General features: G+C 28.4%; 1 protein-coding gene across 1 annotated transcript in view; it reads left to right on the plus strand.

Moving 5' to 3' along the window:
* Nucleotides 1–16179, plus strand: part of LOC129942280 (uncharacterized) — a 340223-nt gene that overhangs the window by 203564 nt on the left and 120480 nt on the right. The window contains exon 2 of the mRNA XM_056051178.1: nucleotides 6554–6729. Within this exon, the coding sequence (XP_055907153.1) occupies nucleotides 6554–6729 (176 nt within the window). The remainder of the gene's footprint in view (nucleotides 1–6553; nucleotides 6730–16179) is intronic.

A 16179-nucleotide genomic window follows, 5' to 3' on the forward strand; every position in this document is an offset into this window, starting at 1 on the left:
AAGACAATTGAAAAAAAAAAACATAGAAAACTAAATAACTCAAAAGAATTGGATTCAAACATTATCAAAAGATTCAAAACTTTAAGAAATCATATACAATAACTTACAAAAAAAAAACAAAGTCGAACAATGACACTGTTTTTCAAAAAGAATCTACTCAGACGAATTTATTGATAGAAACACAAATCTATTTTTGGTACTAAGCGTAGTTAACCGGCATAATTTCAATATTTTTCTATCCTGCCTGAGCTCGATGTATCTACGAACACACTTGACAAAGACGACATCCATACATACATACATACGAGTACATTTTCTTCTCTGTGTTAAAAATAAACATAGTGCTCCAATCAAAATAAGCAATAACATCGCAAGCCGGGGAGATACTTTATACTCTCTTATCGTTTGTAGTATGTTGCTAGATACTTGTATCTAAACATATCGGGTGTATTCTATTTTTTTTGATTGGATTATCAGCTTGTTTACAGTAAGTATTTTGTAGATGTAACTCTTTGCCGGTTTATTGTTTATATTTTTGTATAGTTAAGTAATTTATTTCTATGTTTTTCTCTCTTTTGTTTTGTGCTATGTTGCTAGATTCATGTGTCTTATTACTTTTATCAGCCTGCTGGGTGTATCTTTTCTGCCGGTAGTGGGCTTCCTATCTCTTATGAATGATCACACAAAGTAACTACTAAAGATACGATTAGACAAAGGCTTGAAAGGCACCAATGCAAATGGCTGCAATGTTGCTAGCAACAAAAAGAGTCCGCTCCCACTCTCTCTCTCTCTCTTGAAACACAAAATAAACAATTTGATTATGTGGTTTATAGATACATTTCATGTCAACGATCATCGGTGCGACCACTGAAATCGGCGCTGCGCGACTCTCGATCGTCTGGCAGAATCATTCTGAAATGCGCGCGCGATCAGATTGTTCACATTCGCGTAGTATTTATATTTATATTTTTTCAAATTACTATGAGAGTGAGTCTTTACTAAAGACTTTAAAAACACAAACAAAAAACACCCTCTTGGACTTTGTATCTGTTTCAATTGAATAAAAATAAATATCTATCTACCTGTAACCTGTATTCTGTCTTTGAAGACAGACAAAAATTGTGTCCAAAAAAAGTAAATACAATTAATTTTTGTTAAGTGAAAAGAAATTCCTTGTGATTTGAAGAGTTTTTTGTTTCATGGCTTATGATTCATCAAGTTAAATTGATTATAGTAACTGTGAGTGTGTTTTGCTGAGGCTATAGGACCGGCCGGCAAATTTCTAGTGAATATAAAAATAAAGAATACATTTTGTTGTTCTCTTTCTGGCCAAGATCAAGTTTCTCTTTTGTGAAATTAAAAGTGTTAACAATAAAAACATTTTGTTTTTGTGATTAATTGAATTGTATCAAGTACAAAGGAAAATAAACATTTGTTTATTTGTTCTGTATACCTACCAACCTAATACCTATCTATGTATAGGTTGTGTCGTGGTGAATAAAGGTAGATTCTATATTTTGTTTTGTTTATTGTTAATGTTTTTTGATTTAATAAACTTAAGTACATCAAACCAAAGGAAACTATGCCTTTCGTTTTTTAAACTATGTTTATTTGTAGTTTGTGTAAATGTACCTACCTACAAACCGCATCTACCTTTGATTAAATCAGTGACAATTTTGGTGAATTAGACTTTAAAAGAAGAAACAAAGCCCTTTGTGTTGATTTTTGTCTTTTAAAATGCTTTTTTTAGATAATAATTCTACATTAGGAGTATAGGTTGTACATAGGTAAATAGAATGTTGAATGATTTCCTTTTTAATTAGAAACCTATGTTATCCACATGTTGCTGGTATTGTTAATGTAAACGTTCCTACTGTTGATGGGTATTTCCTTGATGAATTGTTGATGCATACGGATCCTAATACTTGATTCGAAAACCATTTTTTATCCGGTTTTTGTTGTTTTTGTAGGTTTTCGTGTTTTTTTTTTAAGTTTTCATTGCATTTTTCTAAAAGTTTAACGAAAAATTACCAACAATATTTTGAGTTTTGTTAAATAATTTGATTTCAAAATCTTTTTTTTTTTTTGTTAACGAGATTTGTAGTCGAAAACCAATATTTTCCAATTTTAGGAGCACTTCTTGAAAGTTTTTATACCTTTACCTTTAAACAAATACATATTGTTTTTTTTTTCTAAGAAAATTTAACACAGAGATAGATAGATAGATATTTTATTATTATTGGCAAAGATAAAGTTACAGAGTTTACAATATTTTTAAGTCATTGCACAGCATAGAGATATGATATCAAATTTTATCTTACTACTGAAAAATAATAACTAGTTTTTGAACAGCATGTGATTATCTTAATATTTGTAAGTTTGAAGGAAAACATTGCAAAGAAAAACCTTCATTCGAATTTTGTTCATAATTATATCACAGATAGGTTATGTTTAGATTTAATAGAAACTAAATTCGGATGATCTATTTTATCAGTGAAAAAATAAATATATGTATAAATAAATAGGCAAACAAAATTAAATAAATACACAAATAAATAAATAAATACATAAGTAAATAAATAAATAAATAACATATAAACAAATAAATACATTAACAAGTAAATAATTAAATATAAATATAAATTAGTAAACATGAAAAAAATTATAGAAAAAATAAGTAGACAGTAGATTGAATATATAATTAAATTAGATACAATAATTAATAAATAAATAAAAAATAAATATAATGATGCATAAATAAACAGCATAAAAAATATGGTAAATTTAAAAGATAATAAATAATAGTAATAAGAAAATAATAATAAGAAAAGAGAAAATAAACATATATTTGATAATTTTTTGTAAATTAGATTTCTAATTAGAGAGTTTTCACTTAATACACATTTTCTAGAAAAATTTGTATTAAGAATTTCAATTTTCTTGTTTATTTTTATGTGCAAAGCTTTTGTTGAGAAATGCCAGGGGAACTTGAGCATAATTTTTGTTTTGAAAAATTTGCAATTTTTTAATATGCATTATAGTACAATTACCCCATAAGGGCGATGAATATAAAAGTATTGCTTGAAAAAAACGACTTTAAAAATAATAAGCTTATTGTGCTTGCTAAGTAATGACTTTCGGTTGCTGTCATTTGTGTGTGTTCCTTAAAGGTCAACTTCTTATCTAAGTAAATACTTAAATACTTGACAGAGTTGACCCAAGGTATATGGCAGTTATTTAAGCTGATATTATGTCTGGGTAAAAAACAATCCTTTCTTTTTTTGATGAAAAAGATAGCTTCACTTTTCCCAGCATTAATTTTAATTTTCCAATGTTTGTAAAACTCGAAAATAATTTCTAAATCAGTTTGAATATTGTTAATGATCTTGTTAGGATCTTTATCGGATGAGAATATCGCAATTTCATCTGCATACATGCCTTTGCAAGACTGGAAAATCGGAGATAAAAATATTAAACAAAGTAGGGGATAACACTGATCCTTGAGGAACCCCAGTAGGGATAGTTTTCGGGACTGAATTTTGTCCTTTAAGTGAAACTATAAATTTTCTATTACTTACTTCGTATAAGTTTAATAAAAAATGTTGGACATTCATTTATAATGAGTTTGTGTATGAGTGCGTTGTGCCAAACAGTGTCGAAAGCTTTTTCAACATCTAGCAAAACTAATGCTGTTGATTTTCTTTCTCTAAATTTGTCTTGTATGTGTCTACAGATTCTAAAAACCTGGTGTGATGTATAATGTTCTCTACGGAAACCAAATTGCTGCATTAGTATGATATTCTTTTTATTCAAAACAAAATTCTAATTTGCAGCGAATTAATTTTTCAAAAATCTTACTAATACCACTGAGTAGGCCTATTGGCCTATAACTTAGTGGATCACTTCGGGGTTTACCAGATTTCAATATTGGAACAACCATTTAAGTGAAAATATTGAATTTTAAAACAGGTATTTATTAGATAGGCTATATAAACAAATCCATTCATTGGAAGTTCTTTAAAGAATCGATTTAGAATACCATCCATTCCAGGAGATTTTTATTCTTAAGATTACATACAGATATTCAATATCTTCAACAGAAATGAATTCCTCTGTAGATAATCTTATTGAAGTTCTATTGAATTCAATGACAGACGTATCTACAAGGTTTGTCAAAATAGGATCGTTGTAGAGGTTAATGGTAGTATTATGATGGCTAGCAAAAGTGTTTGCAAGTGTATTTGCTTTGTCTTCGTTAGAAGTATGAACTGTCATTGACTTTAATTATTAGGTTTAGAACTAGGATGTAAGAAACTAAGTTTTTTGTTCCATTCTATGTTCCTGAATTTTGATATCCATTCTGTTATTAATTTGTTGAGATTGTTCATTTGTTGAAAATCGTCCTTTGTCGTTATCTTTGCCAGTTCCGCCTGAACATATTTCTTATTTTAATAAGATTCAAAATGGTAAGAGGAAGAATAACAGCTCGTTTATTATTAATTGTTTTCTTAGGAGCAGATACATTAATACCATCGAAAATACTTTTTTCAAAATAATCAACATAGACATGAATTTCTTCACAACATTTAACACATTCAATACTATTTAGAGTTTGGCGCAATTTTGAATTTAAATGTGAACGATATAAGTTCCACTTGGCGTTCACAAATGCCACAGTATCAAATTATTTTTAAGTCAATACTTTCATTTCTTCACGAGATATCGAGAATCGAATAACAATTTTTATCAATTTGCGTACCGTTTTTAAAGGTCTTAATTAATATGCAAAAACTGTTGGATTTAAAAAAAAATTCACTGAATCTTGAAAAAAATATTTTTAATAAGATAAAATGTATTAAAAGTTAATATCCTCAATTTTTAGAAAGATTTTCAAGTCGAAAATCAATTTTCACCAACTTTTAGCAATGTGTTTTTAAAGGTCTGTTTCGTTTGTAAAAAAAACTGTCAATTCGATTTTTCTCAAAATTTTATCAGGATACAATTATTTTGGAAGTGACAGTTATATGTTTCAGTTTTTTTTTGATTTATATAAAAATGTTGTTTGACGCTTTTTCAAAATTGTATCATTTTGGTATCACGTATTTATTAGCGAGATATTTTGAGTTCAACCCCTAATTTTTTAAAGAGACATTTCTGCATCTTTCTGCATTATTACCCGTGTTTTTTTGGCATTCTATAAATAGTATAGTAAAAGCCAACGGCAGTAGCCAGATTTTTGTATTTAAACATTGGTAAAACTGAAAGAATGCCTGTCAGAATAATAGTCAAAAAAAACACACAAATATAAGAAAGTTCTGTGAAAATCAAAAATCAAAACTAACTTCAGTAAAAAAAAAACTAACTAAAACTAATAAAATGGACAATATTCAAGCAGAAATGGTAAAAAAAAACATCTGGGAATTGAGATTCTATAAAAAAGTTTATTTAACAATTTCTTCAAGGAGGAGGTTTGTTCGTAGACTACTACATTAATCTTTGGTGTTGAAGAGAGCTTGAAGCTCGTCTCAATTTTATATATACCTGATACAATTAAAATGAGCTTGATTCGACTCGATTCCGTAGGGGAAGCGGAGTCGAGTCAAAATTTGTGAAGAAAAACCTGTGTGGAGGAGTTGGTTTTAAAGATAATGCACTAGGGTCTGTTTACTTGCATGTTTGTGTACAAAAAATATAGTTTTTGTTTTATTTAAATTTAAAAAAATTGCACTTGGAGAAGTTAGCATATTCTTATATGGTCCTACACTATTCAGTTTTTCATTATTTAACACGAATAAAACTATCTCACTTGCACTTCATAAGAAACATCGAAACACCATTTGCATTTTAGATTAGAATGCGCTTTCAAACTTAAACATTTTTAAATCTTCTGGTGCGGTGGAAACCCCAAAAAAAATTATTAAATCTAAACTGAGATAAACCTTTGGTGGAAACATAGCAAAACTCAATTATCTTTTCTATTGTTTTCTCTTGCAAAATAAGCCCTGTTAGTCCATTTTAATTAACAAAACTAAATAATATCAACAGTAATAGATTGATTTTTTTTCTCAATGGAAAACACATAATTCCAAATGCACAACTACTCAACGAACACAGCCATCGAGATACAAATGCAATATCAATCGTACCAACATTTGATAACCAAATCACATAAAATCTATTCGAGACTCGTATACATGTCAAAAACTCATCCATGACCGTAGTAAGATTCTACTTTAATTTTTATCGGTAGTATTCATACTGCGGATATCGTTTTTGTTATTCGTGTAAAATACTGCTATACTATTGATAATTTTTTTTAACAAAACACGGGTATTATTTGTATAACAAAATTTATTTGTACTCGAGATACTTTGTTCTCTCTTAAAATCTTTTATTTAGATTCTAGGGACGTTGAGAAATTTCTAAATTTATGGGACGTTAAAAACAACTGAACATTGGTACTTTTAGATTTTCGTTTTTAAATTTATTATTTTTTTTCCTATTTTTAATCAATAATTTTATATTGAATCTTATTGTTTTGTTTAATTCACAGGAACCAATTGAATTAAAAAAGCGCCTTGAAGAGGTACGTCTATTGGAATCAAGAAGATCGGCACGTTTAGCCGATCAAGATCGTGACACAAACTTTGCTCGTTTAGCCGATATGGGAGGTGATCGTCGTCGAACTTCGTCAAATAATATTGATGTGCCATCAGCACCACAGCATAAGTAAGTTTTTAAATTTAAGTTATTTTCCTTAATTTAATTTTTTAAGTTTAGTTAATCTTAATTAAATCTTAAATTTTTGAAGATTTTTTCCAATATTTTGTGGCCGTATTCCAAGTACGGCAGTATTGTTTATTGAGGTATCCATTAAACCTTGTTTAAACAAAATTCGCTCATAAAAATGGAAGCAAATCGCGATAAATATTTCGAACAGATTATTAAAATAATTTAGCACATTTAGGAATCAGTTCTGTCAAGTTGAAATGCCAAACCAAACTTAAATTAAATCACTTGACATCTGACAAAATGTCAGCCAGTTGAAAAAGTGTTGCCAACTTATAATTCCATGCTTCTAAAACAAAACACCCGTTGTTAAGAAAAACAAAATTCGTTCTATTACAAGTAGTTACATACCCCCCCCCCCCCTCATTCAACTTAACTTTTAAAAAAATGCGCAGAAAATAAATAATTTAATTCCCGACACCGCCTAAATATTTCATGTAGGTAAATAAATACAAACCAAAAGAAAACGGAATAACCTAGAGATATAAAGAAACCCTCTGCAAACATCTATCAATGAAAACAACTTCAGCCTTCAGCATGCCACAAACAATAAAAAAACAAGATGGAACCTCTAAAGATAGATAGATAGATAAATAGGTATATGTATCTATATTCATATATACAAAAATAGGCATGTGGAATATTCATTTGTACAGTGTAGGTATATATGAACCGGAAAAACTATTGCGACGAGATGAGTAAGCTGTCTTTATACAAAATACGGAAACTTTTGTTTTTAATTCAATATTAATGTGTATATATAGGAGAGTGTGTTATCTAATCGCTTGTTTAGAGTATCACTACGCAGAATCATGATCATCAAATGATCATCAACATCGCATTATATAGTAAAGTAGTTTATACAGTAGTGAAAGATTAGAGTTATATCATTGTACCTATAACCATAGTATAATTGTTGATTAAAACTAATTTATGTATGTACACTTGTATGTGTATTCCCTGGTTTTACTATTTTATCTCGGAAGAGAAAAGAAAACATAACGGTAACGTTTGTAGCATTTACTGGAAAGATTAGAGATATTTACCCTATTTTTTGAAGTATCAATTCACACACTTTAATAGAATAGAAGATTTGGAGACAACTCTGTCAAAGTAGTTTTTTCTTACTATTTGTATCGTAATTTTTGTCAATTATTTTTATTAATTTCAAAATATTCTTTTATTCTTTTCAATGATAGTGAAATAACACATTTCCAACTTTGATAACATGTTATTTAAATATTCTCAAAAAATTAAAGGTCCTCTAACTTTTATTGAGCTTGCATGGGAATTTTACAAGAAGGTATATCGGTTTTTAATTCTATTATAGTTTTGTTTACGGAAGGAAAGGCTTGGAAAGAATAGAAGACGTCTTAAATAAAAACAAAATATTGACCTGAAAATAGCTCAAAAATACATAAAATTTCGAAATCTTGATACTGCATTTAGACTTTTCAGACATATAACATAAAAACCATCTGAGACAATTCCGGGAAAATAATTTTTAAACATTTTAGAACCTCTGTAGCTTTGGAAATATTAGAGAATTATAAACATACCAATTTAGTGTTTTTAATAAGAAAGGAAGAAACTATTTGATACGAAAACTTATACACATCAGCGGCTAGGGGTTTCAGATGTCATTATATCTTTTATAAATCAAATATCTTCCATTGGCAGATAAATAATTTTATCGGGACTTGTTTTTGTGTCTCTAACTTTTCAAAAACTAAAAAAAGGAGGCTGGATGCAACCCACGCTGATGACTTCCCATCCCGTTTGCAATTTGTCTTGCCTAAGACTTTAATAATATATTCACAACAATACTTTGAGTGAGATAAATAATTTGAAGTCAATATCTTTCTTTGTTCTCGTAATATAATAATAATTTGAAGTCAATATCTTTCTTTGTTCTCGTAATAATTGAGTCCAAAGCCATTTTTTATCAGTTATTTGTTGTTTTTGTAGGTTTTCGTGTTATTTAAATAGGTTGTCAGTTAAATTTTTCTTAAAAATTGGCAACAATATTTGGCATATGATAAAAAAGTTTTATTTAAAAATCTATTTTTGTAAATGAGATTTTTAGTCGAAAGCCAATTTTTACCAATTTTAGTAGCATTGCTTAAAAGTTTTTATTTCTTATATCAACAAAGACACTGAATGAAATTGTTTTAAAGTCAATACCTTCATTTATTTATGAGATATCGAGAATCAATAATATAAATTTGTAAAAATGTTTTTAAATTTTTATTAATAAACTGACAGTTGAATTTTCAGCTTCCCATAGAAAGTTATTGTAATGGGTACGATTTGTCAAATTGAAAATTTTGACATTTCTCAATGTTTCAAAGTCCCTAGAGAAGAAATAAAAGATTTTTAGAAAGATGTCTGTGCGTGCGTGTGTACTTACGTTCCTACGTACGTTCGTGATTTTTTTTGTTGCCCATAGCTCAAGAACCAGGAATGATATCGATTTCAAATAAGTTTTGTTATACAGATAATAATGCAGAAAGGTTCAGAAAGGGCACCTAAGAAAATTGCGTAGGTGATTTTTTTACCATGGCAAAGGTGAACATTTTGGTTAACCCTAAATATCTCACGAACCAAGGACGCTAGAGACTTGAATACAATTTTGTATTAAATATTGTAACGTGATACCAGTCCAGTATATTTTTGGAAAGAATCAAACTAACGTTTTTTTTTATAAATTGAAAAAAAAAAACTGAAGAAAAAATTTGTCAGCTCGAAAATTTTACGAATACAAAATGATTTTATCCCCAAAACAATTTTGTGCAACGAAACAAATTGACATTTTTTTTATAAAAAATAAAAACCTAAGAAAACATTACTCAAAGTTAGTAGGAATTGAATTTCGACTCAAATATCTTTTCAAAACTTCCAGATATTGCCTTTAAATTACTTTTATCTTTTAAGAAATATTGTTGTACGCATTCAGTAAAATTTTGAGAAAAATCTAATGGACAGTTTTTTACAAAAAATAAAAACCTAAAAAAAGTTGGTAAACATTGATTTTTGACTCAAATATCTTTTAAAAAACTTGAGATATTGGCTTCCAACTAATTTTGACTTATAAGAAATATTGTTTTAACCATTCGAAAAATTTTGAAAAAAATCGAAGCAACAGTTTGCTTACAAAAAATAAAAACCTAAACAAAAAAATTAATAAAAGTTTTTAAAAATGTATTTTCGACTCACGTGTCTTTCAAAAACTTGAGATATTTGATTTAAACCACTTTTATCTTTTAAGATATATTGTTGTACACATTCAGTAAAATTTTGAGAAAAATCGAATTGACAGTTTTCTTACAAAAACTTTAAACCTTAACAAAAAATACTAAAACTTGGTAAACATGTACTTTCGCCTCAAATAGCTTTTCAAAAATTAAATATATTGCCTTTAAACTTTTTCTAGTTCACAGAAAATATTGTTTTCGATATTTAGTAGTTTTTTTTATAGAATTAAACAGTCCGGTTTTTCATAAGAAAATAAAATCGGCAACAAATTAATTTCATTCATCCAATTTGTAAAAATTTAAGAAATGCTACTAAAATTGGTAAAAATTTGTTTTCCACTAAAAATCTATTTGACAAAACTAGATTTTCAAGCATAACTATTTCTTTGTATGAAAAATATTGTAAGTATTTTTGAAATTTTTAGGAATAATTCAACTGACAACTTTTTTAACCCAACACGAAAACCTTCAAACTTTAAAGCAAGACAAATCGATGAACGAGATGGGAAGTTATCAGTGTGGGTCGGATCCCAGGTTTTTTTATTTTTAATTTAACTAAATGTCGAAAATAATATTTTCTTGAAGATAAATTTAGTCTTAAATCAATATTTAAAACTTTTAAGAATATATTTGAGTTGTAAAAAAAGTGTCAAATTGATTTTTATCAAAAGTTTACGAAATTTGTGTATATTTCCAATATTATGTTTAAATTTGTATTTATGTGTCTAGTTTTTTAAAATTTCTATTTCGGCATCAGTTTGATTTGAACCCACTTTATTTTTACTTTCAGAAAGTAGAAAAATTCATTAAGTATACAAATGAAATTCAGGTAGCACAAAAATTGTTTTTCTCACATGATACCCATAACGACAAAATTAAACTTACCCTATTTTTGGGTAAGTAGCAGAAAGTATATACTCGTACCAATACACATGTAATGATCGAGGATTCGAATTCAATTCGCCCCTTCACATACATAAATACTTTCGTATCTGTGTGATGTTTTTGTTTTTCTACTATAATATTGATTACAGACGCCTCGCCGGTCGTGTGCTAATTTGATAGTAATGACGATTGTGGCTGAGTAAATAAAGAAATTAATAAACATTATAATAATTTTTACGACAACAAACGCATACTCTTAAATATATATAATTTCAATGATTTTTGTTGCTGTTGTCGTTGTTGTTGTCGTCGTATTCGTATTCGTGGCGGCAAAAATTCATTGCGCATTCAAAATGAGTAAATTTATTTAACATTGCGGAAATATAAAATATTTTTTCCAAATTTGTTTACATAAACTAAAATATTTCCATATGAAAAGAGAGAAAAGCTCTTAAGGGAAAATACCTTTAAACAAAAACATCTACACACAAATAGATACACAAAAAGATAGTATCTACGAAGACACGACTCCTGAATAACGAAACTATATGTTAGATTGTTTGTTTGTTCATTTCAATCTATTCCTAAAGATAGTTTTAATAATGAGAGGAATGATAAGATTGTGGAAGTAAATTGAATTTGAATAAAATCTCAAATGATACAGACTTCTTCGTGCGTAGATTATAGTAAATAACTTACTGCAAGATACGCTTTGAAGGTTGATAGATATTATTTTGTGTTTGTTGTTTTCGTTTAGATAAGACGAAATTATGTATGATATGTGGTGTTAGGTGGTGTGAAATTGTGGCTAATTTGAATTTATTTAATACAATTCTTCCCACCAAAGTTGTAAACTCGTTTTCGATGGCACACATTTTGTATTTCAAATTATGAACAACCTTGAAGTAAAGTGAAGCTTTTGAAATAATATGTACTAGGCCATGAATGCTTCAGATTTATTGGAAGTTTCTTTCATTTTTTGTTCATAAGTTAGTAAGTAATCAATAACAATTCAACAATGACTCAGTCAATTTTAACCCAAATTTGGATACAAATTTATCCGTGAGATATTTTTTTTTGTTTTTTTTTTTTTGATGAATGATCAATTATGATTGTCTTATGTTTTTTTTTTATTTTGTGAGATTTGAAGATTTAATGACTTAATAGCTCTTCAAATTAAAAGTTATGGTTACCTGCTTAGCTTACTTATTTTTTATTTTCAAGGCCGATTTGATAAAAAGACAATCAAATGCAGGTTTTAAAAAATCTAATTCATGCACAGCAAAATTTAACCTTGGATATTTTTATTTGTTTATTTTTGGTTAAGGTGTCAGTTATTTTGGGGTAAGTTTTCGTTTGTGAAATCAGTTCACAATTAATTAATTTAAGTTAATTCCCAAAAAACATAAATAATAACGAATGTACAAGTCCTCCCTTTAATTTATACGACCTTCTGCTCTTCAGTTCCATTTACAGGGTCCATAAGATAAATTGCAAAAGTTTCAGGAACACATTTGATTCTATCAAACCGGGGATGCTAGTCTCATTTTATAACCCAAAATCAAATGACTCTGTGTAAAGACATAATATAAGTCTGCAAGTACTATAAATCTGAACTGTACTTGACTGTGGAATAATGGCTAAAACAAAATTAACCCTTAAAGCAAATTTTTAGTTATTTTTATGAATGTTCAGAAGCTTCAGTGCATCAATAATTTTCCAACTCCAACAAATTGGTATCTACTTAATAATTTAATGATCATACATAAGTTTCAGAAACACCAAACATTTCTCTGTCGGTATATGAGCAAAATCAAAGACCTATTTTTATTCCTTATTTGAAATGTATCTTTCTTTTCTATACATTCATCTGCCTACGCGTTTGTATTCAACTCCTCTGAGTTGAGAAAACTTTGCCTTGCGGTAGATAGGTATCATCAGTTTGATTTGAATGTCTACACACAACAAAGATATCTCGTCAGGACTTAGGTGCAACCGCAGGCCATTTGACCATTATAATGAAGCAATGATAGATACCTTCACGTTTTAGTTTTAACTTTAAAAAAAATAAAAACTTGAATTTCTCATTTTCTCCTCAAGGCTAATTCGTTTTGTTTCTTGTATTTTTGAAGATAAAACTGTAAAATAATTTTATATAACCAAAGTTGTTTCACATGAATAATAATAAAAATAATTGTTTATTGCTGTTTGGTAAGAAGTAGTTTTTCCTAGTGAAATAAACGTGTAAGTATTGTAGTTTTCTGTTTTGAATAATTATTTTGGTTCAAAGTAAAAATTTAAGTAGCTACTCATTAAAACTGCAAATTTCAAAAAATTTTATTTACTTCAGAAATAACGAACCGTTTTTACCATTTTATCGTGAGTCTTTTGGATAGAATTAAAAAGAGAGCTCTAAAAATTATAGTAGATCGTTCTCTTAACAATGCATTTGCTTCTTTTGAACACCACAGCACGGTCTCATGCTTATCATTATTTTCATAAACAATGCTCTAGTGAAAAAGCCAGTTGCCCTCCTCCTTTTAAACAATTAAACCGTAATACTCGTACTGCTAGAAATGCACATCAGTTTACCCCTAAGCCCACTTTCAGAAGGACTGTTAATTACAGGGATGGATTTTTTCTTTAGGCGGACTTCACGAATGTAGAATGTTCTACCAGGCTGAATATTTCCCGGCACTCATTACAATGTATAGACATTCGAAATCAATGTGCATCGGTTTCTCCTTTGTAAGCTATCCTACTTTCCTAATTGCTCGCACTGTGTCTTATCATTACAAGAGTATTCTTAACCCATTTAGTGCGGGCACAATATAAAAGTTTTCAATTTGCTAGAAACTTAAATGCTATTATCCTGTCAATGAACAATTAATAATAATCAATATTGACTTAAGTTATAAGTGGTTTCAATGGCCAGGATATTAGGTTTTGTAGTTTTCGTCTAAATTTATATTAACGTTTCCGATAATTTTGCGGAAAAGGCTTTATAATCAATTTTTTTAACTTCTCATAGGAAGTTGTTGTAATGGCTCCGATTTTTCAAATTAAAAGATTTTTAGAAAGATGTCTGTGAGTGCGTGTGTACGAACGTTCGTACGTCCGTATTTAAGCGACGTTTTTTCGTCGTCCAAGCTCAAGAACCAGAATAGATATCGATATCAAATAAATTTTGTTATACCAGATAATAAGGCAGAAAAATGCAGAGAGAGCTCAATAGAAAATTGAGTGGGTGGTTTTTTTTACCATAGCAGGTGAACATTTCGTTTAACCCTAAATATCTCACGAACCAAAAACGCTAGGGACTTGAAATAAAATTGTATTTAATATATTGCAACGAAATACTAAACAAGTATATTTTTTTTTAAATCCAGCTTATTTATAAAATAAACTGAAGAAAAAAAATTGTCACCTCCAAAATTTTACGAATACAAAATGATTTTATCACCAAAACAATTTTATGCAAAGAAAAATAACGTTTTTAAAATCTTTTTTAACTAACTTTGAGAAAAATCGAACACAGTTTTTTTTATAAAAAAAATAAAAACATTACTAAAAGTTAGTAAGAATTGAATTTCGACTTCAATATATTTTAAAAACTTTGAGATATTGGCTTTCAACTAATTTTAACTTATAAAAAGTTAAAATTTTGAAAATTTTAAAAACCTAAAAAAAAAACATACCTCAAAGTTGGTAAAAATTTAATTTCGACTCAAATATCTTTTAAAAACTTTGATATATTGGCTTCAAACTACTTTTAACTTAATTTAATTTTAGAAAAAAAATTGAATTGACAGTTTTTTTTATAAAAAATAAAAACTTAAAAGAAAATTTAACAAAAGTTGGTAAAAATTGATTTTTGACTAAAATAACTTTTCAAAACTTTGAACCACTAATTTTATTTAAAAAAAAAAACTATTGTTTCCAAAATTAAGTACCATTTACAAAAAAATCGAATTGATTTTTTTTACAAAAAATAAAACCTAAACAAAAAAATTAATAAAAGTTGACAAAAATTGACAAAAATTGATTTTTGACTCAAATAGCTTTTCAAAACTTTGAGTTATTGGATTTAAGCTACTTTTATCTTTTAAAAAATATTGTTATCAACATTTTACTAATTTTATCTTATAAAAAATATTGTTTTCAACATTCTAAAAGTATTCAGACAGAAAAATCGAATTCGAAACTTGGTAAAAATTTACTTACGACTCAACTAGCTTTTCAAAAATGAAAAAAGTTGTCTTTAAACTCTTTTTATTTTACAGAAAACATTGTTTTCGATATTAATTTTTTTTTAAATCCAACAGTCCATTTTTTCATAAAAAATAGAATCTACAAAAAATAGTATCAATAAAATTTGATATTCGGTTCTTGATATCTCTCAAATTAATTTCATTCACCCAATTTGTAAAAATTTTAAAAATACTGCTAAAATTGGTAAAAATTTGTTTTCGACTAAAAATTTATTTAACAGAACAAGATTTTTAAACTAAACTATTTCTTTATATGAAAAATATTTTAAATTACTCAAAAACTTCTATGAAAAATTCAACTAACAACTTTTTTTACCCAACACGAAAGCCTACAAACTTTTAAGCAAGACAAATCGACAGGCGGGATGGGAAGTTATCAGTGTGGGTTGCATCCCAGCCTCTTTTTCATTTATACATTAAGGTGGCGCTATATTCCTGTGTAAACTGGGGCCTCACCCAACAAACTTCTCCATCTAGCTCGGTCCCTAGCTATATGTCTCCAGTTGCGCAATCCAAGTTGGGTGAGGTCACTTTTCACTTGTGCGCGCCACCTGTTTCACGATTTTTTTCTCTACTGCTGTCCTGTGGGTGTGGATTCGAAGACACCATTTCAATCGTTGTAGTCTTATCCTTCTGCACCGTAAATCAGGACAGGGGATGATGAGGCTCTTATATAACGACACTTTGGTTGCTCCTAAGAGGGCTTTTCTACCCAATTGCTTTCTTAGCCCAAAAAAACAGCGGTAAGCAAGAGTAGTTCTTCGTTCGCTAAAATTAAGTTTCTAAAGGAATTGGTTTTAGATTACTTACTATTGCCGGCTATCCTTGTATAGAATAATTAATTGTCATCAAGTTAGCTGCAGTTTACTTATCAATGAGTTCATCTAATTGATTCCATAACACCAGCTGACCAGATTCTATTGAAATATTGTTGACTTGTGTTTTGTTTACAAAAGTGGCTATTAAAATAAAAAATAAAC

This window comes from Eupeodes corollae, chromosome 1 (assembly GCF_945859685.1).
Source record: "Eupeodes corollae chromosome 1, idEupCoro1.1, whole genome shotgun sequence".
In the NCBI taxonomy this organism is placed as follows: domain Eukaryota; kingdom Metazoa; phylum Arthropoda; class Insecta; order Diptera; family Syrphidae; genus Eupeodes; species Eupeodes corollae.